General features: G+C 46.4%; 1 protein-coding gene and 1 pseudogene across 1 annotated transcript; both read right to left on the minus strand.

Annotated features, from left to right (window-relative positions):
* Nucleotides 1-461: 461 nt before the first annotated feature.
* On the minus strand, nt 462-1,406 carry LOC141997323 (olfactory receptor 52D1-like). The gene has a single exon (XM_074969671.1). It carries the CDS (start codon nt 1,404-1,406, stop codon nt 462-464), a length of 945 nt encoding a protein of 314 aa, XP_074825772.1.
* Nucleotides 1,407-4,893: 3,487 nt separating this feature from the next.
* LOC141997393 (olfactory receptor 52E8-like) lies at nt 4,894-5,838 on the minus strand (annotated as a pseudogene).
* Nucleotides 5,839-24,125: the final 18,287 nt, after the last annotated feature.

Genomic DNA, 24,125 nt, shown 5'->3' on the forward strand with positions numbered 1-24,125 from the left:
GAGATTGTGGGGGGGCACAACCGTGTCATTAACTCACATCAGCCCCTGCTCAACTGGGGCTGCATCCTACAAGCAGGAAGGATCCTCATCAGGCTTCTGAAACTCCCGTTCCAGCCCCGGCACATAGAGGATGCAGCTGGGGTAGAGAAGGGGATGGAGACAATCCAGCGAGTAATAGAGATAGTGGAGGAGAGGAGTGAGTGACAGGGGCAGGACAAACGGGGAGGAGGTGGGGCAAAGTGTGGGGCCTCAGGTGTCCAGTTACCAGCAATAAGAAATGTGGCAACCCTGTGAGTTGTACATTGATGGATTCCCCAGACTGTCAAGTTGATACAGCACTGTAAGGTAAAGAAAGGATTTAATGTCTCTAGTCACTGATTCAGGAAAGAGAATACAGCATTATGTCAACCATCAGATCTCCACAGAGCTTGGTCTGAGCATCAGAGCACCAGAAGTAAACTTTATTCAATATGAGTAATGTGCCAGAGCAGCCTGCCCCGGATCTGTTTGGTCCTCACCCCGTAGATGATGGGGTTTAGCATGGAGGGCAGTAGAACGTACATGTTGGCCATGAGAATGTGGAAATACGGGGGCACATTGTGGCCAAACCTGTGTGTGAGGAAGGAGAAGAGAGCTGGGATATAAAACGCTAAAATGACACCGAGGTGGGAGCCACAGGTCCCAAAAGTCTTGAGCCGGGCGTCCTTTGTGGGGAGGCTGAAGATGACCCTGAGGATCTGGATATAGGACACAGTGATAAAAGACACATCCAGACCAATCACCAAGAATGCCACAGAGAGGCCGTAGTAACTACTGATGCGTATGTCAGCGCAGGCCAGCTTCACCACGGCTATGTGCTCGCAGTACGAGTGGGAGATGATGTTGGTTCTACAATATGGCCACCGCCTCGCCAGGAAAGGATAGGGCAGTGCAAGAATGCTGCCACGCAGCACCACGGCCAGGCCGATCTTGGCCACAAAGCGGTTGGTCAGGGTGGTGGAATGTCTCAGCGGATCACAGATGGCCACGTAACGATCCAAAGCCATGGCCACGACAATTCCAGACTCCATCGTTATACAGCAGTGAATGAAGTAGAGCTGGGTGAGGCACAAACTAAAATCTATGTCCCCGGAATTGAACCAGAAGATGCTCAGCATTTTGGGCACGGTGGATGCAGACAGGACCAGGTCGGTGACGGCCAGCATGCAGAGGAAATAGTACATGGGCGCATGGAGCCTCGGCTCAGTCTTCACGATAAACAGGATGGTGAAGTTCCCCAAGAGGGTGATGGTGTACATGACACAGAAAGGGATGGAGATCCAGATGTGGGCTGCCTCCAGGCCAGGAATGCCCAGCAGGATGAAGGTGGAGGGGTTGGAGAAGTCGGTTGTGTTGGAATCTGACATGGAGTAGGAGAGAAGGTCTCCAACTTTGAGTCAGAACGGTGTCGCCTGCATCTACTGTAAATTGTCTCGACTTGCTGTATGTGCGCAGAGTCTAGGGTGGTGGTCACATGAGAAATGCCTGGCTGGAGAGACAATGCCATTATGAGACAATACATTCACCACAGGAGGCTGTTCTCGTGGGTGTATCAAATTGATCACTTTTCACACACTGGAAAATGACATTTTCTTCATTCAAATAAATGAACTCTGAATAACTGACTCAAATAACACCATTCCATACTTGACGGTGCTCCATGGGTCAATAATTCCAACATGCTATGGTGTGGGAAACCTTAATAGGCACCAGGAGGAAACAAGTGTGCGGATACTGGTTATTCGTCATTCTTCCTTAATTCAGTGGAAGCCAAGCTAGTGAGTCCTTGCTGTCTGGACTTCCCCATTCACCTGCTTGCTCATTCGTAGTAGTGCCCAAACAATGACAGTGATTACATGCCTAAAGAATGGGATGCAGAATCACCTTCTGTGGACATGTGCTCGGTTTTAGTCACCCAGTCCCTAGAAAAGATATACTACATAGAAAGGGGGTTTCAAAGACAGGCTGTGAGAATGGGGGAGACTGCCATATGCAGACAGAATGAACTATGTAGGACTGTTAAGTTTAGAGAAGAGACAAAGAAGGGGGCATATGAGAGAGGAGAGCAAGATGAAGAATGAACTGATTACACTCAAATTGACAAACAAAGAACTGTTCCCCATAAGTAATAACTGTAAGTATTTAGTGCTTCAAAAGACAAATTCCCCAAAGCTGAGGCAAAGTAACAGCAAAACAGATAGGAAGGAAATATTTAGACAGAAAAATGGGAATGAATATTGAGAGTTCTTTAAGAAAAGATTATTAGATACCTAAAAAGCCACAATCCATAGTCAAGAAAGCAGAGAACTTTGGGGAAAAACCCGGGTCAGTGAAAAGTCAAGGCCGCCGTTAGTGGGAAAACAGAAATATGCAACAAGTGGGGAAAAGGAAAAATATAACATCAGCAATACAATTTGGAAGTCATGAAAAATGAGAACGGACATTAAAGACATCAGGGAAAAATCCATGCTTAGCGGGCTCAGGATAATAAAAGAGGCGATTATTAAGTATATTAAGAAGAAAAGAATTCCTAGAAAAGGTTTACGCCCGTTCCGAGAGGTAGAAAGGAAACTTGTTAATCGTACAGAAAAATTGGATGTGTTGAAGAAATACTTCTGTTCTGCAGTGGGAAAGAAGCAGTATATAACATGAGCCGATGAAAAACTTTCCAGTCCATTAGCTGTCAAGGATGGGGTTAAACAGCATTGACACTCGAACCTTAGAGTTACGAACGCCAGAGTAAACTATTAAAAAAAAAGGAAAAGTTTAAAAGTTTCCATCCACACAGATTCTGTGATACAGTTTGATTCATTTATGATTTTTACTTCATTTGATTCTATGTTTTCCTTCACATGTAATGTCACTCCCCGACCAGCACGACCTCTTCTCTCCTTTTGATATATTTTGTACCCTGGAATTACTGTATCCCAATGATTATCTTCATTCCACTCAGTTTCTGTGATGACTGTGATATCAATATCCTCATTTAATATGAGGCATTCTAGTTCACCCATTTTATTATTTAGACTTCTAACATTCTAGAAGTTGTAGCATTCTAGAACATGTCTGGGACATGTTGAAAAATTGTTATCATTGTTTGGTGAGGATCCCTAGCACTTTCCAGCAGATAAAAGTCAGCTAACAGACCCCCTCCCACATCAACAGCCAGGGCCCTGAGATGCAAGAGGAGGCGGTGACAGTGTCTTTTCATTAACACACAGCGGGCTCCTGAGGTCTTTAGTCAGTTCTTACTCCAAGGACAAAATAGTCTCAGTGGGGTCTGAGGACACTATGGCCCATGGACTCAGAATTAAATTTGTTAGTCTCTAAGGTGCCACAAGTACTCCTTTTCTTTTCACCTTATGTTATACATCAACTAACACCTTTCATCCTGAAGGATCCCCTCTCCCACTGAAATGCAGCTGCCTTGGACCAGAGGCCATCAACCAGCTGGGGAGCCACAGCAAAAGGAGATATTTTGTCCTGTGGTACTGGAAGAAATTTATCACCCTTAGCAAGGTCTTTGAGATGTTTCATGGGTGTGCAGAGCAGAAAGGACCACAGACTAACACTCCATCCCTCCACACACACATTACATTAGGTTTGTCGAGCTGGTGATCTCCTCGGCAAGAGATGCAGTACCTGTGAATCCTGAGATGGAAGTGTCTTCCCTGGGAATCCCCCTCAGGTAGCCGTGTCCCACACCTTTCTCACCCCAGGATCTGCAGCAACATCAGACAAGAAGAGAAGACACAGGTATCGGCACTGTTTATAATATGGCTCTGTGAAATCCCAGGGGGATTCGCTCAGCCTCTAGGGGAGAAGCGGCATCTGAATGTAAACAGGCCAGAGACCAGAGATACTCTAACCAATCTCTCTCTTTCCATGTCTGCACTTCTTATAAACAGTAAATAAGGGACCTTCCCAAAGGGAGATGAGAACTCTTGGGCTCTGGGCTGAGTCAGAGAGGAAACATCTGCTCTTTGTATTTGTGTATATTTTATAATTATAGTAGATTAGTAAGAAAATAAGGGACAACATCAATGTCTCCATAGGGTCTGATATCCCATAAATGTCCAGGTTGGATGGGTAGATAATAGATAGACAGTTATGGAGAAAGATGACAGAGGGGACACATTAACACTTTCTGCAGACACATGGGGCTTTTGCTAAGTGATCGGAGATCAGTAAATCTCATTCGTCACTGTCATCATAGTGTGCAGCACCTTTCATTTAAGGATCTTCAGAACTCTTTGGAAGGGAAAGTGACCAAGACCATATCCCCAATACACAGATAGGGAAACAGAGGCAAAGGGACACGTGATTTGGACAAGGTCACTGAGAGAATGACAGACAGAAACAAAAAGTCCTGACTTCCCTGTCATAATCACGGTCACTCTGTCAGTAATTGAGTGCATGACAAGAGGGAAATAGTCTAGAAGGATTTGTTTATTGGTGGGTGTGACAGACTTCCCCGGACTGCAACCACTGAGCCCTCTTGCATAACTCATATCAGGCCCTGCTCAATTGGGGCTGCCTCCTACAAGCAGGAAGGATCCTCATCAGCCTTCTGAAATTCCCCTTCCAGCCCCATAGCATATAGGATGCAGCTGGGGTAGAGAGGGGGATGGAGACAATCCATCAAATAATAGGGATAGTGGAGGAGAGGAGTGAGTGACAGGGGCAGAGCCCTGGGGAAGAGGTGGGCCAGATTGTCAGGTTGATACAGCACTGTAAGGTAAAGAAAGGATTTAATGTCTCTAGTCAGTGATTCAGGGAAGAGAACACAGCACAATATCAACCATCAGGTCTCCACAGAGCTTGGTCTGAGAGCCAGCGCACCAGAAGTAAACTTTATTCAATATAAGTAAAGTGCCAGAGCAGCCTGTCCCGGACCTGTTTGGTCCTCACCCCGTAGATGATGGGGTTTAGCATGGAGGGCAGTAGAACGTACATGTTGGCCATGAGAATGTGGAAATGCGGAGGCATATTGTGACCAAACCTGTGTGTGAGGAAGGAGAAGAGAGCTGGGATATAAAACGCTAAAATGACACCGAGGTGGGAGCCACAGGTCCCAAAAGTCTTGAGCCGGGCGTCCTTTGTGGGGAGGCTGAAGATGGCCCTGAGGATCTAGATATAGGACACAGTGATAAAAGACACATCCAGACCAATCACCAAGAATGCCACAGAGAGGCCGTAGTAACTACTGATGCGTATGTCAGCACAGGCCAGCTTTACCACGGCTATGTGCTCGCAGTACGAGTGGGAGATGATGTTGGTTCTACAATATGGCCACCGTCTCGCCAGGAAAGGATAGGGCAGTGCAAGAATGCTGCCACGCAGCACCACGGCCAGGCCAATCTTGGCCACAAAGTAGTTGGTCAGGGTGGTGGAATGCCTCAGAGGATCACAGATGGCCACGTAACGATCCAAAGCCATGGCCACGACGATTCCAGACTCCATCGTTATACAGCAGTGAAAGAAGTAGAGCTGGGTGAGGCACAAACTAAAATCTATCTCCCTGGAATTGAACCAGAAGATTCTCAGCATTTTGGGCACGGTGGATGTAGACAGGACCAGGTCAGTGACGGCCAGCATGCAGAGGAAATAGTACATGGGCTCGTGGAGCCTTGGCTCTGTCTTCACGATAAACAGGATGGTGAAGTTCCCCAAGAGGGTGACGGTGTACATGACACAGAAAGGGATGGAGATCCAGACGTGGGCTGCCTCCAGGCCAGGAATGTCCAGCAGGATGAAGGTGGAGGGATTGGAGAAGTTGGTTGTGTTGGAATCTGACATGGAGTAGGGGAGAAGGTCTCCAACTTTGAGGCAGAACGGTGTCACCTGCATCTACTGTAAATTGCCTCGACTTGCTGTATGTGTGCAGAGTCTAGGGTGGTGGTCACATGAGAAATGCCTGGATGGAGAGACAATGCCATTATGAGACAATACATGCACTACTGGGGGCTGTTCTCGCGGGTGTATCAAATCGATCACTTTTCACACACTGGAAAATGGCATTTTCTTTATTCAAATAAATTAACTCTGAATAACTGACCCTAATAACGCCATTCCGTACTTCATGGTGCTCCATGGGTCAATAATTCCTACATCCCGTGGTGTGGGAAACATTAATAGGCACCAAGAGGAAACATGTGTGTGGATACTGGTTATCCGTCATTGTTTTTTATTTCTATGAAAGCCAAGCTAGTGAGTCCATGCTGTCGGGACTTCCCCATTCACCTGCTTGCTCAAAATCTCAGAGTGGAAAAAATTTGTACTTTTGCTAAGATATGTGCCAGGCAGAAACATCCCAGCTAGAACACGTCAGGGAAAATATCTGGATGTCATTGATAGCAGCTCAATTTAAACACCTCCTCATTTGCAGTAGTGGCCATACAAAGACAATGATTGGATGCCGAAAGAACGGGATGCAGAATAACCTGCTGTGGACCTGTGCTCGGTTTTGGTCACTCGGTCCCTATGAAAGACATAGAAAACAGAAAGGGGGTTTCAAAGGCAGGCTATGAGAATGGGGGAGACTGCCATATGAGGACAGAATGAACAGTGTGGGACTGTTGAGCTTAGAGAAGAGACAAAGAACAGGGCATATGATAGAGGAGAGTAAAATGAAGAATGAACTGATTACATTCAAATTGACAAAGAAAAGTTCCCCACAAGTAATAACCATAAGTATTTACAAAAAGAAAAGGAGTACTTGTGGCACCTTAGTAACTAATAAATTTATTTGAGCATAAGTTTTCATGAGCTGTGGCCCCCAAAGCTTATGCTCAAATAAATTTGTTAGTCTCTAAGGTGCCACAAGTACTCCTATTCTTTTTCCGGATATAGACTAAGGGTATGTCTACACTACAGAATTAGGTCGAATGTATAGAAGTCGTTTTTTTAGAAATCGGTTTTATATATTCAAGTGTGTGTGTCCCCACAGAAAATGCTCTAAGTGCATTAACTCGGTGGAGTGCTTCCACAGTACCGAGGCAAGCATCGACTTCCAGAGCATTTAACTGTGGGTAGCTATCCCACAGTTCCCGCAGTCTCCGCTGCCCATTGGAATTCTGGGTTGAGATCCCAATGCCTGATGGGGCTAAAACATTGTCGCGGGTGGTTCTGGGTACATATCGTCAGGCCCCCGTTCCCTCCCTCCCTCCGTGAAGGCAAGGGCAGACAATCGTTTCGCGCCTTTTTTCCTGAGTTACCTGTGCAGATGCCATACCACGGCAAGCATGGAGCCCGCTCAGGTAACCGTCACCGTATGTCTCCTGGGTGCTGGCAGATGCGGTATGGCATTGCTACACAGTAGCAGCAACCCATTGCCTTCTGGCAGCAGACGGTACAGTACGACTGGTAGCCATCCTCGTCATGTCCGAGGTGCTCCTGGCCGCGTCGGCCGGGAGCGCCTGGACAGATATGGGCGCAGGGACTAAATTTGGAGTGACTTGACCAGGTCATTCTCTTTAGTCCTGCAGGCAGTCCTATCGAACCGTCTTATGGTGAGCAGGCAGGCGATACGGATTGCTAGCAGTCGTACTGTACCATCTTCTGCCAGGCAGGCAAGAGATGAGGATGGCTAGCAGTCATATTGTACCATCTTCTGCCGGGCAGGCAAGAGATGAGGATGGCATGCAGTCCTTCTGCACCGTCTGCTGCCAGCCAAAGATGTAAAAGATAGATGGAGTGGATCAAAACAAGAAATAGACCAGATTTGTTTTGTACGCATTTGCTTCCTCCCCTCCCCTGTCTAGGGGACTCATTCCTCTAGGTCACACTGTAGTCACTCACAAAGAAGGTGCAGCGAGGTAAATCTAGCCATGTATCAATCAGAGGCCAGACTAACCTCCTTGTTCCAATAAGAACAATAACTTAGGTGCACCATTTCTTATTGGAACCCTCCGTGAAGTCCTGCCTGAAATATTCCTTGGTGTAAAGCCACCCCCTTTGTTGATTTTAGCTCCCTGAAGCCAACCCTGTAAGCCGTGTCATCAGTCGCCCCTCCCTCCATCAGAGGAACAGCAGACAATCGTTCCACACCTTTTTTCTGTGCGGACGCCATACCAAGGCAAGCATGGAGGCCGCTCAGCTCACTTTGGCAATTAGGAGCATATTAAACACCACACACATTATCCATGCAGCACCAGAACCTGGCAGAACAATACCGGGCGAGGAGGCGACGTCAGCACGGTTGCGTGAGTGATCAGGACATGGACACAGATTTCTCTGAAAGCATGGGCCCTGCCATTGCATGCATCATGGTGCTAATGGGGCAGGTTCATGCGGTGGAATGCTGACTCTGGGCTCGGGAAACAAGCACAGACTGGTGGGACCGCATAGTGTTGCAGGTCTGGGACGATTCCCAGTAGCTGCGAAACTTTCGCATGCGTAAGGGCACTTTCATGGAACTTTGTGACTTGCTTTCCCCTGCCCTGAAGCACGTGAATACCAAGATGAGAGCAGCCCTCACTGTTGAGAAGCAAGTGGCAATAGCCCTGTGGAAGCTTGCAACGCCAGACAGCTACCGGTCAGTCGGGAATCAATTTGGAGTGGGCAAATCTACTGTGGGGGCTGCTGTGATGCAAGTAGCCCACGCAATCAAAGATCTGCTGATATCAGGGGTAGTGACCCTGGGAAATGTGCAGGTCATAGTGGATGGCTTTGCTGCAATGGGATTCCCTACCTGTGGTGGGGCCATAGACGGAACCCATATCCCTATCTTGGCACCGGAGCACCAAGCCGGTGAGTACATAAACCGCAAAGGGTACTTTTCAATAGTGCTGCAAGCTCTGGTGGATCACAAGGGACGTTTCACCAGCATCAACGTGGGATGGCCGGGAAAGGTACACGACGCTCGCGTCTTCAGGAACTCTGGTCTGTTTCAAAAGCTGCAGGAAGGGACTTTATTCCCAGACCAGAAAATAACTGTTGGGGACGTTGAAATGCCTATATGTATCCTTGGGGACCCAGCCTACCCCTTAATGCCATGGCTCATGAAGCCATACACAGGCAGCCTGGACAGTAGTCAGGAGCTGTTCAACTACAGGCTGAGCAAGTGCAGAATGGTGGCAGAATGTGCATTTGGACGTTTAAAGGTGTGCTGGCGCAGTTTACTGACTCGCTTAGACCTCAGCGAAACCAATATTCCCACTGTTATTACTGCTTGCTGTGTGCTCCACAATATCTGTGAGAGTAAGGGGGAGACGTTTATGGCGGGGTGGGAGGTTGAGGCAAATCGCCTGGCTGCTGGTTACGCGCAGCCAGACACCAGGGCGGTTAGAAGAGCACAGGAGGGTGCGGTACACATCAGAGAAGCTTTGAAAACCAGTTTCATGACTGGCCAGGCTACGGTGTGAAAGTTCTCTTTGTTTCTCCTTGATGAAACCCCCCGCCCCTTGGTTCACTCTACTTCCCTGTAAGCTAACCAGCCTCCCCTCCTCCCTTCGATCACCGCTTGCAGAGGCAATAAAGTCATTGTTGCTTCACATTCATGCATTCTTTATTCATTCGTCACACAAATAGGGGGATGACTACCAAGGTAGCCCAGGAGGGGTGGTGGAGGAGGGAAGGAAAATGCCACACAGCACTTTAAAAGTTTACAACTTTAAAATTTATTGAATGCCAGCCTTCTTTTTTTGGGGCAATCCTCTGTGGTGGAGTGGCTGGTTGGCCGGAGGCCCCCCCACCGCGTTCTTGGGCATCTGGGTGTGGAGGCTATGGAACTTGGGGAGGAGGGCGGTTGGTTACACAGGGGCTGTAGTGGCAGTCTGTGCTCCAGCTGCCTTTGCTGCAGCTCAACCATACACTGGAGCATACTGGTTTGGTCCTCCAGCAGCCTCAGCATTGAATCCTGCCTCCTCTCATCACGCTGCCGCCACATTCGAGCTTCAACCCTCTCTTCAGCCCGCCACTTACTCTCTTCAGCCCGCCACCTCTCCTCCCGGTCATTTTGTGCTTTCCTGCACTCTGACATTATTTGCCTCCACGCATTCGTCTGTGCTCTGTCAGTGTGGGAGGACAGCATGAGCTCAGAGAACATTTCATCACGAGTGCATTTTTTTTTCTTTCTAATCTTCACTAGCCTCTGGGAAGGAGAAGATCCTGTGATCATTGAAACACATGCAGCTGGTGGAGAAAAAAAAAGGGACAGCGGTATTTTAAAAACACATTTTATAAAACAGTGGCTACACTCTTTCAGGGTAAACCTTGCTGTTAACATTACATACATAGCACATGTGCTTTCGTTACAAGGTCGCATTTTGCCTCCCCCCACCGCGTGGCTACCCCCTCAACCCTCCCCCTCCCTGTGGCTAACAGCAGGGAACATTTCTGTTCAGCCACAGGCAAACAGCCCAGCAGGAATGGGCTCCTCTGAGTGTCCCCTGAAGAAAAGCGCCCTATTTCAACCAGGTGACCATGGATTATATCTCACTCTCCTGAGGATAACACAGAGAGATAAAGAACGGATGTTGTTTGAACGCCAGCAAACATACACTGCAATGCTTTGTTGTACAATGATTCCCAAGTACGTGTTACTGGCCTGGAGTGATAAAGTGTCCTACTATGGAGGACGCAATAAGGCTGCCCTCCCCAGAAACCTTTTGCAAAGGTTTTGGGAGTATATCCAGGAGAGCCACAAATGCCAGGGCAAAGTAATCCTTTCACATGCTTGCTTTTAAACCACGTATAGTATTTTAAAAGGTACACTCACCGGAGGTCCCTTCTCCGCCTGCCGGGTCCAGGAAGCAGCCTTGGGTGAGTTCGGGGGGTACTGGCTCCAGGTCCAGGGTGAGAAACAGTTCCTGGCTGTCGGGAAAACCAGTTTCTCCGCTTGCTTGCTGTGAGCTATCTACAACCTCATCATCATCATCATCTTCTTCGTCCCCAAAACCTGCTTCCGTGTTGCCTCCATCTCCATTGAAGAGTCAAACAACACGGCTGGGGTAGTGGTGGCTGAACCCCCTAAAATGGCATGCAGCTCATCATAGAAGCGGCATGTTTGGGGCTCTGACCCGGAGCGGCCGTTCACCTCTCTGGTTTTCTGGTAGACTTGCCTCAGCTCCTTAAGTTTCATGTGGCACTGCTTCGGGTCCCTGTTATGACCTCTGTCCTTCATGCCCTGGGAGATTTTGACAAAGGTTTTGGCATTTCGAAAACTGTAACGGAGTTCTGATAGCACGGATTCCTCTCCCCATACAGCGATCAGATCCCGTACCTCCCGTTCAGTCCATGCTGGAGCTCTTTTGCAATTCTGGGACTCTATCATGGTCACCTCTGCTGATGAGCTCTGCATGGTCACCTGCAGCTTGCCACGCTGGCCAAACAGGAAATGAGATTCAAAAGTTCGCGGTTCTTTTCCTGTCTACCTGTCCAGTGCATCTGAGTTGAGAGTGCTGTCCAGAGCGGTCACAATGGAGCACTCTGGGATAGCTCCCGGAGGCCAATACCGTCGAATTGTGTCCACAGTACCCCAAATTCAACCCGGCAAGGCCGATTTAAGCGCTAATCCACTTGTCAGGGGTGGAGTGAGGAAATCGATTTTAAGAGCCCTTTAAGTCGAAATAAAGGGCTTCATCGTGTGGACGGGTGCAGGTTTACATTGATTTAACGCTGCTAAATTCGACCCAAAGTCCTAATATAGACCAGGGCTAACACAGCTGCTACTCTGAAACCTATAAGTATTTAGTGCTTCAAAAAGGCAAATTCCCCAAAGCTGAGGCAAAGTAACAGCAAAACTGATAGGAAGGAAATATTTAGACAGAAAAATGGGAATGAATATTGAGAGTTCTTTAAGAAAAGATTATTAGATACCTAAAAAGCCACAATCCACAGTCAAGAAAGTGGAGAACTTTGGGGAAAAAGCCGGTTCAGTGGAAAGTGAAGGCCGCCATTAGCAGGAAAAAAAGAAATATGCAACAAATGGGGAAAAGGAAAAATATAACATCAGCAATACAATTTGGAAGTTATGAAAAATGAGAACAGACATTAAAGACATCAGGGAAAAATCCATGCTTGGCAGGCTTAGGCTAATAAAAAAGGTGTTTTTTAGTTATTTTAAGAAGAAAAGAATTCCTAGAAAAGGTTTATGCCCGTTCCGAGAGGTAGAAATGAAACTTGTTAATAGTACAGAAAAGTGGGTGTGTTCAAGGGAAATACTTTTGTTCTGCAGTGGGAAAGAAGCAGTATATCACATGAGCCAATGAAAAACGTTCCAGTCCATTAGCTGTCAAGGAGGGGGTTAAACAGCATCGACGGTCGAACCTTAGAGTTACGAACGCCAAAGTTAGAAACTGATAGATCAGCCACACATCCGATTCAGAACCAGATGTAGGCAATCAGGCAGTTGCTAAGGGACAGATCAGCCACACGTCTCATTCGGATCCAGAAGTACACAGGCAGGCAGCAGCAGAGCAAAACACCAAAGCAAATTCCTGACCGTTCTCTGTTAACAGTAAACTATTAAAAAAAAGGAAAAGTTTAAAAAATTTTCACAAGGTGAGGAAACAATGGAGAAGCTGGTATGTGATTCATTACAAAAATGTCGAGGAATATAATTAATGTCAATCAACAACATGGATTTTGGTAAACAGGTTTTGTCAAACAAACCCGATTTCATTCTTTAATGAGAATATTTGTTTAGTTGATCAAGGGTATCTGAGGCATTTCATTTCATGGGAAAACCTTCAGATAAAAAATGAACACTCTACAATATCAGTAAAGCATACTTTAAATGGACTAAACACTGGCTAACTGACAGAGCAAGTCACGGGAGTGTGATACTACCGGTCTACTATGTGCTGGTTTTTACCACATTTGATTCTATGTTTTCCTTCACATGTAATCTCACTTCCCAACCAGCACGACCTCTTCTCTCCTTTTGATATATTTTGTACCCTGGAATTACTGTATCCCAATGATTATCCTCCTTCCACCAAGTTCATGTGATGCCTATTATATCAATATCTTCCTTTAATATGAGGCACTCTAGTTCACCTATTTTATTATTTAAACTTCTAACATTCTAGAAGTTCTGGCATTCTAGAAGACGTCTTGTTCATGATGAAAACTGGTTATCATTGTTCCAATGCGGATCCCTAGCACTTTCCAGCAGATAAAAGTCAGCTAACAGACCCCCTCCCCCATCAATAGCCAGGGCCCTGAGATATAAGAGGAGGCGGTGACAGTGTCTTTGCATTCACACACGGCGGGCTCCTGAGGACTTTAGTCAGGTCTTACTCCAAGGTCAGTTTTGTCTCAGAGGGGTCTGACTAAACTATGGCCCATGGCTTCAGAATTTCACCTTGTCTTATTCATCTACTAATACCTTTCATCCTGAAGGAACCACCCTGCTGCTTCCTTGGACCAGAGGCCATCAACCAGCTGGGGAGCCACAGCAAAAAGTGATATTTTGTCCTGTGGTATTGGAGGAAATTCATCACCCTTAGCAAGGTCTTTGAGATGTTTCATGGGTGTTCACAGCAGAAAGGACCACAGACTAACACTCCATCCCTCCACACACACATTACATTAGGTTTGTCGAGCTTGTGAGCTCCTCGTCAAGAGATGCAGTACCTGTGAATTTTGAGATGGAAGCGTCTTTCCTGGGAATCCCCCTCAGGTAGACGTGTCCCACACCTTTCTCACCCCAGGATCTGCAGCAACATCAGACAAGAAGAGAAGACACAGGCATCGGCACTGTTTATAATATGGCTCTGTGCAACCCCAGGGGATTTGCTCAGCCCCTAGGGGAGAAGTGGCATCTGAATGTAAACAGGCCAAAGACCAGAGATACTCTTACCGATCTCTCTCTTTCCATGTCTGCACTTCTGTGTAAACAGTAGATAAGGGACCTTTCCAAAGGGAGATGAGAACTCTTGGGCTCTGTGCTGAGTCAGAGAGGAATTGGCTGCTCGGTCTATTTGTGTATACTTAAAAATTATAGTTGATTAGTAAGAAAACGAGGGATAACGTCTATGTCTCCATAGGGTCTGATATCCCATAAATCTGCAGGCACACGGGCCTTATGCTAAGTGATCAGAGATCAGTAATTCTCATCAGTCACTGTCATCATAGTGTGCAGCACCTTTCATTTAAGGATCTTCAGAACTCTTCGGAAAGGAAAGTCACCATGAACATATACCCGATATGCAGATAGGAAAACAGAGGCAAAGGGACACATGACTTGGCCAAGGTCACTGAGAGAATGACAGACAGAACCAAAGAGTCCTGACTTCCCTGTCATAATCACGGTCTCTCTGTCAGTAATTGAGCGCATGACAAGAGGGAAATGGTCTAGAAGGATTTGTTCATTGGTGGGTGTGACAGACTTCCGTGGGGTGCAACCAACCACTGAGCCCTCTTGTATGTCAATCTGTGCCCCCCTCTCACATTGTGAGGCTGTGGGAAGGCAAAATCAGTTCAGTCCTTTGTTGTTTAAAGGTGTTGACTTGTAGGGGGAGTGAGATCAAGTTATGATGTCTCTTCCACTTGTCATAGCTTTTATCATGTGAAGCCAACCTCATTTTTCCAAGCAAAAGCCCTCAGCACAGTTAGTGGAAAAGTACAGAGACAAGGTGAACTGGTCACATGCCCTTGTATTCTTTGATAATTCATCCTGGCTAGAATGTTCACAGGAACGTCCATCAGATGGGGATCATCTTTGGCCTATTTTGTTTCTTAATGGGCCATAACCTTGAATGGTTCATCCACAATGTGCAGCTTAGACTGGATGTAAATTACCTTGTGGGTGTTACCCAGGAGCAAACACATTTGAAATACTGGTACATAACCTAATGTTCATACCTTCAGGTACAAAAATGATACATGCATACACATAGGGTCATGATATTCAGCAAATCATACTAGTTCCATTGATATATTACATAATACACTTTGTATAAAATGCATCATAATCATATCACCATCTTAAATATGGGGGGTGCCACAATATTACTTTGGGGCACAGAGAGTCACACACACCGTTAATTGACTGAAGGAATGTTAGCCCCTGACTAATGCGGAGGCCGTGTGCCCAAGGACCTCTTTATGTAAGTAAGGGGTTAGAAGCGTGGCCCACTATCCCGCTGGCTATCGGGCAGCAGTGGCCACCCATTCAAATGTCAGAAGAAAGGCCTCGGGAACATCTCCATGCCCCGTCTTCATGAGTCTTAGCGGGAGGACAGGCAGTAAATATCCTGGGTTGAGGTCCTGTAGAGAATTAACCAAAGGCCCTGATGGCTGGTGGAATGCTGCTCTTTGTTGGACGAGCACCTGCTGCTGAGTAGCCGACTCCCGCATCACGGCCTGTTGATGGGCAGACACCTGTGGCTGTTTGTATTGCTGTTCTTGCTGTGCAGCTTACTGCTACTGGCTTTCTAGGAGCCATTTCAAGACTATCCAAATCCATGGTGGTATGCGCTAATTTCAGGTCATTAGCACGCAAAGGCGATCGAGGGGAGAACCATACCCTCCTCCAATCTGCTGGGTTTAGGCCTCTCCTCAGGCCTGGGCCGCTGCCCACATTCACCTCCACGTCTGACAGGGTTGGGGAACACCCCCTCCAGTACGGGGTGAGTGCGCCCCATCTCTCTCAGGATATAGTGGTTGGGGGTATATGTAACCCATGTCTGAGTCTTGCTCACAGGCCCGAATCAATATACTCATCCTTATTAGCTGGGTAATAAGGCCTAATGGTCAAAGTCATTGTACTTACCCTTCATAGCTGGGCAATGCGGCCCAATGGCCAGACTCCATAGATTAAAGTCACTGTGTTTGCCCTTAATACCTGGGTAGCGTGTCCCAATGGCCAGAGGCACTAGATTTGCCCAGGTCAACACGCAGTAAGGCCCCATGGCTACAGTCTATAAATTCACCCCTGTAAGCAGGGCTGTAGGGCCCAGTGGCTACCATCGGTAAATTGGAAGCAGTCACTAGGGAAATGAGGACTAGTGGCCACAGTCAGTAAATTCTCCCCTGTCAGCACAGCTATAAGGACTAGTGACCAAAGTCTATAGATTTGCCCCTCTTAGCAGGGCAGTACGGTTTAGTGGCCAAAGTCAGTAAATTTGCCCCCATTAGAAGGGCGGTAAGGCTTTGTGGCACAGTGGTGTCAGTCAGGAAGGGGGCCACCATGTAAAAAAAACAGGGTTGGCAGCCCGGCTAGGGGAGTCTCAGCCCTCCTTCTCCATTGGACCCCAGCCCAGGACCCTGGTAGTGGCAGGAGCGTATGTCGGCGAGTCAGTGGGTGAGTTCTGGCTGAAACACACTGACTCAAAAGTCCAGTTCTCTTACTAAGCCACTATCTAATCCTCCTGGGCTCCTTCCTGCTGTACTTCCTGCTGCTGTTGTCTGGGCGTCCAGGTTGGGTCTGTGCTCTCCAGTTTGGGCTGTTTCTGGCAACTCTGCCAGGCCTCTGTGATTGCCTTAGCATCTGCCTGGGTTGATGTGTCTCTGATTTCCCCAGTCTCAAGCTTCGCTGGAGCCACTGGCCTATGTCCTTCCACCCTGGCAGTCAGCCTCAAATTAAGCTGAGCTGCTCCCTTTTATCCTCTTGTTTTTGAAGCATGGCCTGTAGAGTTGAGGGGCATGGCTTCTGCTGGTATGGTGCTGAATTATTATGAATTCCTAGAGTTGTTATGAATGAATGCAGTGAGCCTAATGTTGGTATCGCTTGACATGTCTGAATTTGCTAGAGGCTTCTGGGAGCACGTTCTCTTAGCATCAGGCAATTGATGTGGAAATTCACTGGCTGGCTCTATTCTGTGTGTATGTCCTAATACCAACCATTGTCAGGAAATATACCAGCTTGCAAAGCAAAAAAAAAAAAAAAATGTAGTAAACATACGTTCAGTGAGCTGGGGAAAGATGAACGCTGTCAAAGAACATCACTCTAGGACCTTGAGTGAATCATTGATGAGAGGGTAAACAAGGAGCACTCTTTTGTCAATACTGTGAAGGGTTTGGTCATAGAGACCATCTTGAGACTGTCACTGGATGTGTTGGGATACCACTGAGAATAACCCCTCTGCCAGAATGGGCACCCTCACCTCTGTCTTCTTGAGCCAGACCCTCCAGGTCTCATCCAGCACACACCCAGAGTTAGGTCCACACCCCGCTGCAGAACACAGGTACCGAGATTCACTCAGCCCTGGGGCTTCTCAGTTCAAAGGGACTTGCCCCAGCACTCAGTATACAGCCTTTCTGGGAGCCTGAACCCCAGATAAATTCATCTCACACCATATAACATTTTATTCAGTGTGAGTTCATATTATGTGCCCTCTTTCTCAAAGTAAAGAGAGATAAAGAGAGGTATGCAAAGGTTACAATTTCTTACACTGGGTTTATTAATAAAAAAAAGTGATTTTATGAAGTATAAAAAGTAGGATTTAAGTGATCAGAACAGATTACATACAGAACAAAGTAAGTCACTAAGGAAAATAAAACAAACATGTAAGGTTAAGCCTAATCCATTAAGAAACTTGTTATATGTAATATCTCATTCTCAAAGATGTTCCAATAAACGTCTTTTATAGATTAGACTCATTCCTAGTCTGGGCCCAATCCTTCCCCCTGCTTCAGTCTTTGTTAGTTCCAGCAGATGTCTTAGGTGGTAAGCAGGGGTTTTCTCATGACTGGCAGTCTTCTTTGTCCTGATCCCCACCTTGATATAGATTTGGTCAAAGGCAGGAATCCTTTCTCTCAGTTTGACCCCCCTCCCCAGCCCATCTCCTCATGGGAAAGTAGATGTTTTAAGATGGTTCCAGGACCAGGTGGCCTGATCACATGTCTCTGAGAGATCCATGTCTCTATACTGTGTGGGCTGGCCCACACATCCACAGGAAGGCTACATGAAAACAGAGCCATTCACAGCCTCTGGTTTCTTGCTTAAGAGTCATCGAGTTTCTGAAGTGTCCTTAATGGCCCTTGCTTTTCATAATTGCATAAGTTATTCAAGTGTATACCTTATATTTCTAACTTCAGACATAGAAATGATACATGCATACAAATAGGATGAACACATTCAGCAGTTTATAAGCTTTATAATGATACCTTTCAAGGGGTAATTAGCATAAAGTGTATTCCAGTTGTGTCATATTCATATTCATAAACATATGTTCATAAAGCATATGGAATGTACCTAACAGATCCCTCCTCTCCAACCCCCTTCCAAAATATTAATTAGGAGAAAATTAGTAATGAAACGCCCATAGGGCATGTTTCTGGGACATGTGACAGAGTAGGAAAGCTTCTGCTTCATGGGATCCTTGGAGGACTTTAAACCAGAGGGTGTCTATGCAGCCAAGGCCTTGCCTCGGAGGATCTTCAATACACCTGGTGGGGGAGAAGAGAAGTGAAGAGAAGAGGTCTTCATTTAGAATCGGTAATTATAACCACTTTGTTTGCCAATCAGGATAGTGTATAAGGCCAACATACTTACTGGGGGTTTATGCTTGGGGAATTGAGGCTCACTAAGGAGACATGCATTATATAACCTTAAACGGCTTGTGTAATTCTTTCTCAGATAAGCTCCTGAGCACCAGGTAAATTGAATCCGAATTCTCACTTGTACTGATAAATATTCTGCCCATTATCAACAGCTTCCTCAGCCCACAATGTAGGGTTAATCCTTCCTCATCCAGTGTGGGGCGAGTGTGCCGGGTCACATCATCACCCACAAAATAGGTGACCCACTGAAAATGTCCCTCTTACTTTTCTTCATCAGCAAGTATCAACTGTGCTTTCTGTTTGTCAGACGTCAGCCTCACAGACATTACTGGATCAACGGACTTTTTGCCATGGTATCTGGGGGGCCATTCATCCCATCAGTCATCATCATCATATTCATGGCAAATCCCAAAGGAATGTAGCCGCCTTGCAAACCGAGCGCTGCCCGGATCGTTCTCTGGGAAGGTGATTAAGGGGGTCTGTCAGGATTCCCTCCCCACTCTGAACTCTGGGGTATAGATGTGGGGACCTGCATGAAAGACCCCCTAAGCTTATTTCTGCCCGCTTAGGTTAAAACGTCCCCAAGGCACAAATCCTTCCCTTGTCTTTGGACAGTATTGCTGCCACCACCACCAAGTAATTGAGACAAAAAAATCCAGGAAAAAGGGGCACTTGGAGTCCCTCTTTCCCCAAAATATTCCCCCAAACCCCTTCACCCCCTTTTCTGGGGGGGCTTGAGAATACTATACTAACCCAATGGCTACAAAGTTAGCATAGGGAAAATTAGCATAGGGAAAATTCACAAGCTAAAACAAAAGATAATCTAACGCATTTCCTTGCCTTTACTTACAGTTTCTGTAACTGAAAAGTATCGTTTGTAGCCTATAGGACTAACCTTCTTGCTTGCATATCTATATCTATATCTTTTCTTAGAGTGTAAGTATTTGATGTATTGTAATAGGTGCATAGATTTATATTAAAAAAAGTTTGGCTGTAATGCAAGAGACCTACAGGCCATATCCTGTATGTTAATCTAAGGCAAAGTTAGCATATCGATATTAAGACCTTTCACCCAGAAAAGTAAAGTTGACCTATATCTTCTTACCGAAATAAATAAGTCTCCACGCATATGCCTATGACCTTTTATCTAGACCAATAGACAATAGAGAATGACATGTTTGTTTGTTTTTTTTCCAATCTTGTAGACACAGACTTAACAGGTACACCACTAGGAAACTTGTGTGCGTTGTGACAGGGCAAGGGCTGTATTAAAGTAGTGAGGAACAAGTATGTTAGCCCCAGGCTAAACAAATCCCTGGTACCGTGGTAACCAAATGGCAGTTGCTCCAGGTGAATCAAGACACCTGGGGCCAATTAAGATCCTTCTAGAAAGCAATGGAGATAGCTAGGTTGATTGGGACACCTGAAGCCGATCAAGGGCTGGATGGAACGAGTTGAAAGCCTCCCAGTTAGTCAGTGAGGCGCAAGTGTCAGGAGCTGTAGGAGGAAGCTGTGCTGTTGGATGAACTAAGTAGTACAAATCCATATGAGGCACAAGGAAGGAGGCCCTGATGTAATGGCGAAAGAGATATTGAGTGGGGGCTGCTGTAGGGAAGTGTAGGGAAGAATTCTACACGTTCTATTTCCAAAAAGTCAGCTACCATAGCTGATACTATTAGGGTCCCTGGGCTGGAACCCGGAGTAAAGGGCGGGCCTGGACTCCCCCTCCCTTCCCTGATTAATCAGTGAGACTGGAAGACAATAGAAACTGTGCAAGGGAGGGTTGCTTCTCCTCATCTCCCTTGCTGGCTTATGATGAAAATGGCTCAGTAGGCTGTGAGGCTTGCCTCTAGAGAGAGAAGGGCTACGTGGAGGGTCACAGTGAGCCTCTGAGGCTAGCAAAATCCAACAGGTAAGTGGTTAGTAGGATGTATTTGGTCCTCTTAAACTTTCTAAGTTTCAAGGGAACTAGGCAAACTTTTATCTTCTGATCAAACAGATTGGTGAGCCTATAATGCATACTAATTAATATTAATAATTAGTTATTATTAATATCATTAATTAATTAAAAATAAAAAAATACATTAAATTATCAGTACACCCTAAATCAGGCTACACATTTCAGGTATCATTTCAGAAGATGGTTTACCTGCGTGGTCTCTCTCTCTCTCTCCAGAGAGGGAACCTCTGGCCAGGAGGGATTTTATGTTACTGGCTACATAAAAGGTTGTAACCCTTCCCTTTATATTTATGGCAGCGTCTGGCTGTATATTTGTGCAGTGGCAGCCTTTCCTGCCACCGAAACTTTTCTTGCCTACTTGATCGCTGGCCATGTAGAGGACGTCTTTGGTATGCCCAATTCAGAATTTGCTGGTCTTTCACTCTAATAATTTGTCACCAGTTCGAAAGCTGCCAAAACCTACACAGGGCCGATGGGGACAGTTACTGGCTTCAAATATCTTCAATCCTGATCTTGTGCTGCCCCTTTGTACAGAGCAGCTACTAGGGGACCATGAGCATTGAAGGTATCAGCCTGGAGTTCCTCAGCCTTCCTCATCTCCCACCCACATTCCCACCTCCTGAGGTCCCCTCCAACCCTGATGTTCTATGATTCTATGATAGTAATGGGCAGGGAATTAGTTTTACCTGGATTAATACAAAGACTAAGGCACACTGCTTTTGGCCTAGCCGGATGAGAGAAGGAGGCGTGTGAGTGGGTGGAGTTACAAAGGAAAGGGAGCGATGGAGGAAAATACACAGAGAGAGAGAAAGAGAGAGAGAGAGAGAGAGAGAGAGAGAGAGAAAGAGAGTTGATTTGAAATCCACTAGTACAGGGATTTCCTGCCTCTTCCATTCTGTGGAACACTTTCCAATGGAGAGACAAACCCGCTCCTTGACCCCAAGCCAACACGGCCTGGTTCAGGAAACATTTCCTTCGGGGAGCCTGGCTGGATCAGTCCAGGAATGAGAACACTCAGGGAAACACTGAGGGCAGGGGAGCCATATTTGGGTGAGGAGAACATCTTGTGGACACCTCCCTGCCCAGCCCCATGCCCCTTCCACTCACAGTCCCCTAGCATCCCTGTAGCAGCTCAAGGTTTGCTGTCACAACCCTGCTCAAGCTCCAGCTGCTGGAAGCCCAACGGGTGACTTTGTTTGGGTTCCACATGCTGGATCCCTGAGTGTTTTTATGATTTCCTGATTATGAGCCATGTTGAGGCCCTGTCTCTGGCTCTGGGTTTCCAGGCCCACTCTCAGGGTGCAGCTTCCTTTCTAGTACCTCCCTCTGGGAGTGGAGATCTCTGCGCCAAACACCAAGGCCCTGAGACCAGTTTTGGCCCATCTCCAATAAACTCTCCAGTTGCTTCAGCACACCATTCCCAGAGCTCCCCCTTGGGTGCACTCTGTTTCCAGTTTCTCTCTTTTGGGCCACAGGGTCATGACAGCAAACAGATGCAGGCCTTGTAAAAGGGGTTTCTAAAACAATTCCTCTACTTTGGACAGCACAAGAGATACCAGATGTAGATAAAGAGAACGCAACACCTGAATGCAATTCCCTGCCTCAGTGTCCCCCCCGCCCTGGAGCATTCTTTGGGATTTGGTCACAGCCTTCTAGGATGCACAAGGTCAATCTCCATCAAGTCATGGCTTAACCTGCAGCTGGACTCTGTCTCTCTGCTGCAGCCATAGCCCTGGAACAAAAGAGACCCCTCTGCCGCCCTTGTGTCTCTCTCCTTCCCCAGCTTCTTCTGACCCATCCAGTCTCTGTATTTTTGAAGGGCTGGACCAACCCATCTTCCCTCTGTTCCCTCTTCTGTGGCGGTTCCATTCCTTCCATGCCCACCCCTCCACAGAGAATCGGAAGAAAACTGGTTGTATTTGGAATGCAGTTACTCCTTTGTTCTGTTCAGGCAATTCTCATTATGTGCTGAGCATCTTTAATGACCAACCTCTTTGTTCACAAGACCTTCCTGCCCCTTAGCACAAACACTGTGAGCAAAGAGTACAGGATGTTAGGATATAGATATTCAGGCCTGTCTGCAAAAGCCTATACTTTAAGAATTTAGGGGTATTCTTATCACTTGGCTAGTTCTAGAGGTATAAAAGAAAGAATCAAAATCACTGTCTGCTGGTGTAAGGGCCTTCTCTTACTGTGACTGTTTGAGGCCCTGTTCTTAGGCTAAGGCCTTTGGCTAAGCAGCAGAGGCAGCCATAAGCCAGGAAGCGAACAGTCACATCCTCACATTCCAAACTAGTCACATTGAAAGAAGGTGCTATTGGGCTGTTAGGAATACAATCCTGTCCTGATAGTGCCTATCACCTCCAGAGAAAGGGAAGTGCCTAGAAAATGTAAAAGGAAACTTGGTTTGATAGCATCCTGTCTGGCAAGAACTCACTTATCAATAGCTGGGATGTGAAATCCTCACTTCTGTATTGTTTTGTCATTATAGTTCCCACTTTGCTATTGTTTGCCTGTATAATCTCTGTCTGGTTCTGTGATTGCTTCTGTCTGCTGTATAATTAATTTTGCTGGGTGTAATCTAATTAAGGTGGTGGGATATAATTGGTTAGCTAATCATGTTACAATATGTTAGGATTGGTTAGTTAAATTTCAGTAGAATAATTGGTTAAGGTATAGCTAAGAATATTACTATATAAATTAGGGGCAAACAGGAAGTAAGTTGGGATTCGAAAATAAGGAAAAAGAACCTTGTATTTAAGCTTGCTGGAAGTTCACCCCAATAAACATCGAATTGTTTGCACCTTCAGACTTTGGGTATTGTTGCTCTCTGTTCATGCGAGAAGGACCAGGGAAGTGGGAGAGTGAAGGAATAAGCTCTCTAACACAGGAGAAGCCAAAAGACATAAGGATACAGATGATTCATCTAATCAAACATGAGTTATTAGTTATGACACCGCCTCAGAAAGGTCTATGCAACTGCAGGCCAATAGACCCAAATTGATATTCCGTATGAGGAGAGATTAAAATGACTGGGACTTTTCGGTTTTGAAAAGAGACGACTAAGGGGGGACATCAGAGTGTAAATAAAACCATGAATGGTTTGGAAAAGTTCAGTCAGGAAGTGTTATTTACTCCTTCAAATAACACAAGAACTAGGGGTCAGCCAAATGAATTAATAGGCAGCAGATTTAAAGCAAACAAAGGAAGTATTTCTTCACCGTTGACCTGTGGAACTCTTTTCCAGGAGATGTTGTGAAGGTCAAAACTATAACAGGGTTCCAATAAGAACTAGAGAAGTGAATGAAAGGTAGGTCCATCAATAGTTATTAGCCAGGAAGCCAACGCCATGTTCTGTGTGCCCCTGGCCTCTGTTTGCCAGAAGCTGAGACAGTACGATAGGGGACGGATCACTCAGAATTTTCCAGTTCTGTTCATTCCCTCTGAAGCACCTGGTATTGGGCACTGTTGTGAGCTAGGATACAGGGCTAGATAGACCATTCATCTTACCCAGTATGGCCAATCTGATGTTATATGGACCCCAGGTGTATCTGCCCCCCTTGCCTTAGCCCACTGTACCCCACTCCCCTCCCAGACCCCACTCCCCTCCCAGAAGGCCTGATGGGGTCTCTCTCTCTCTCTGCAGAGTTAGTAAGAAAGTAAGAAGATACAT

Source organism: Natator depressus, chromosome 1 (genome assembly GCF_965152275.1).
Source record: "Natator depressus isolate rNatDep1 chromosome 1, rNatDep2.hap1, whole genome shotgun sequence".
Classification (NCBI taxonomy): domain Eukaryota; kingdom Metazoa; phylum Chordata; order Testudines; family Cheloniidae; genus Natator; species Natator depressus.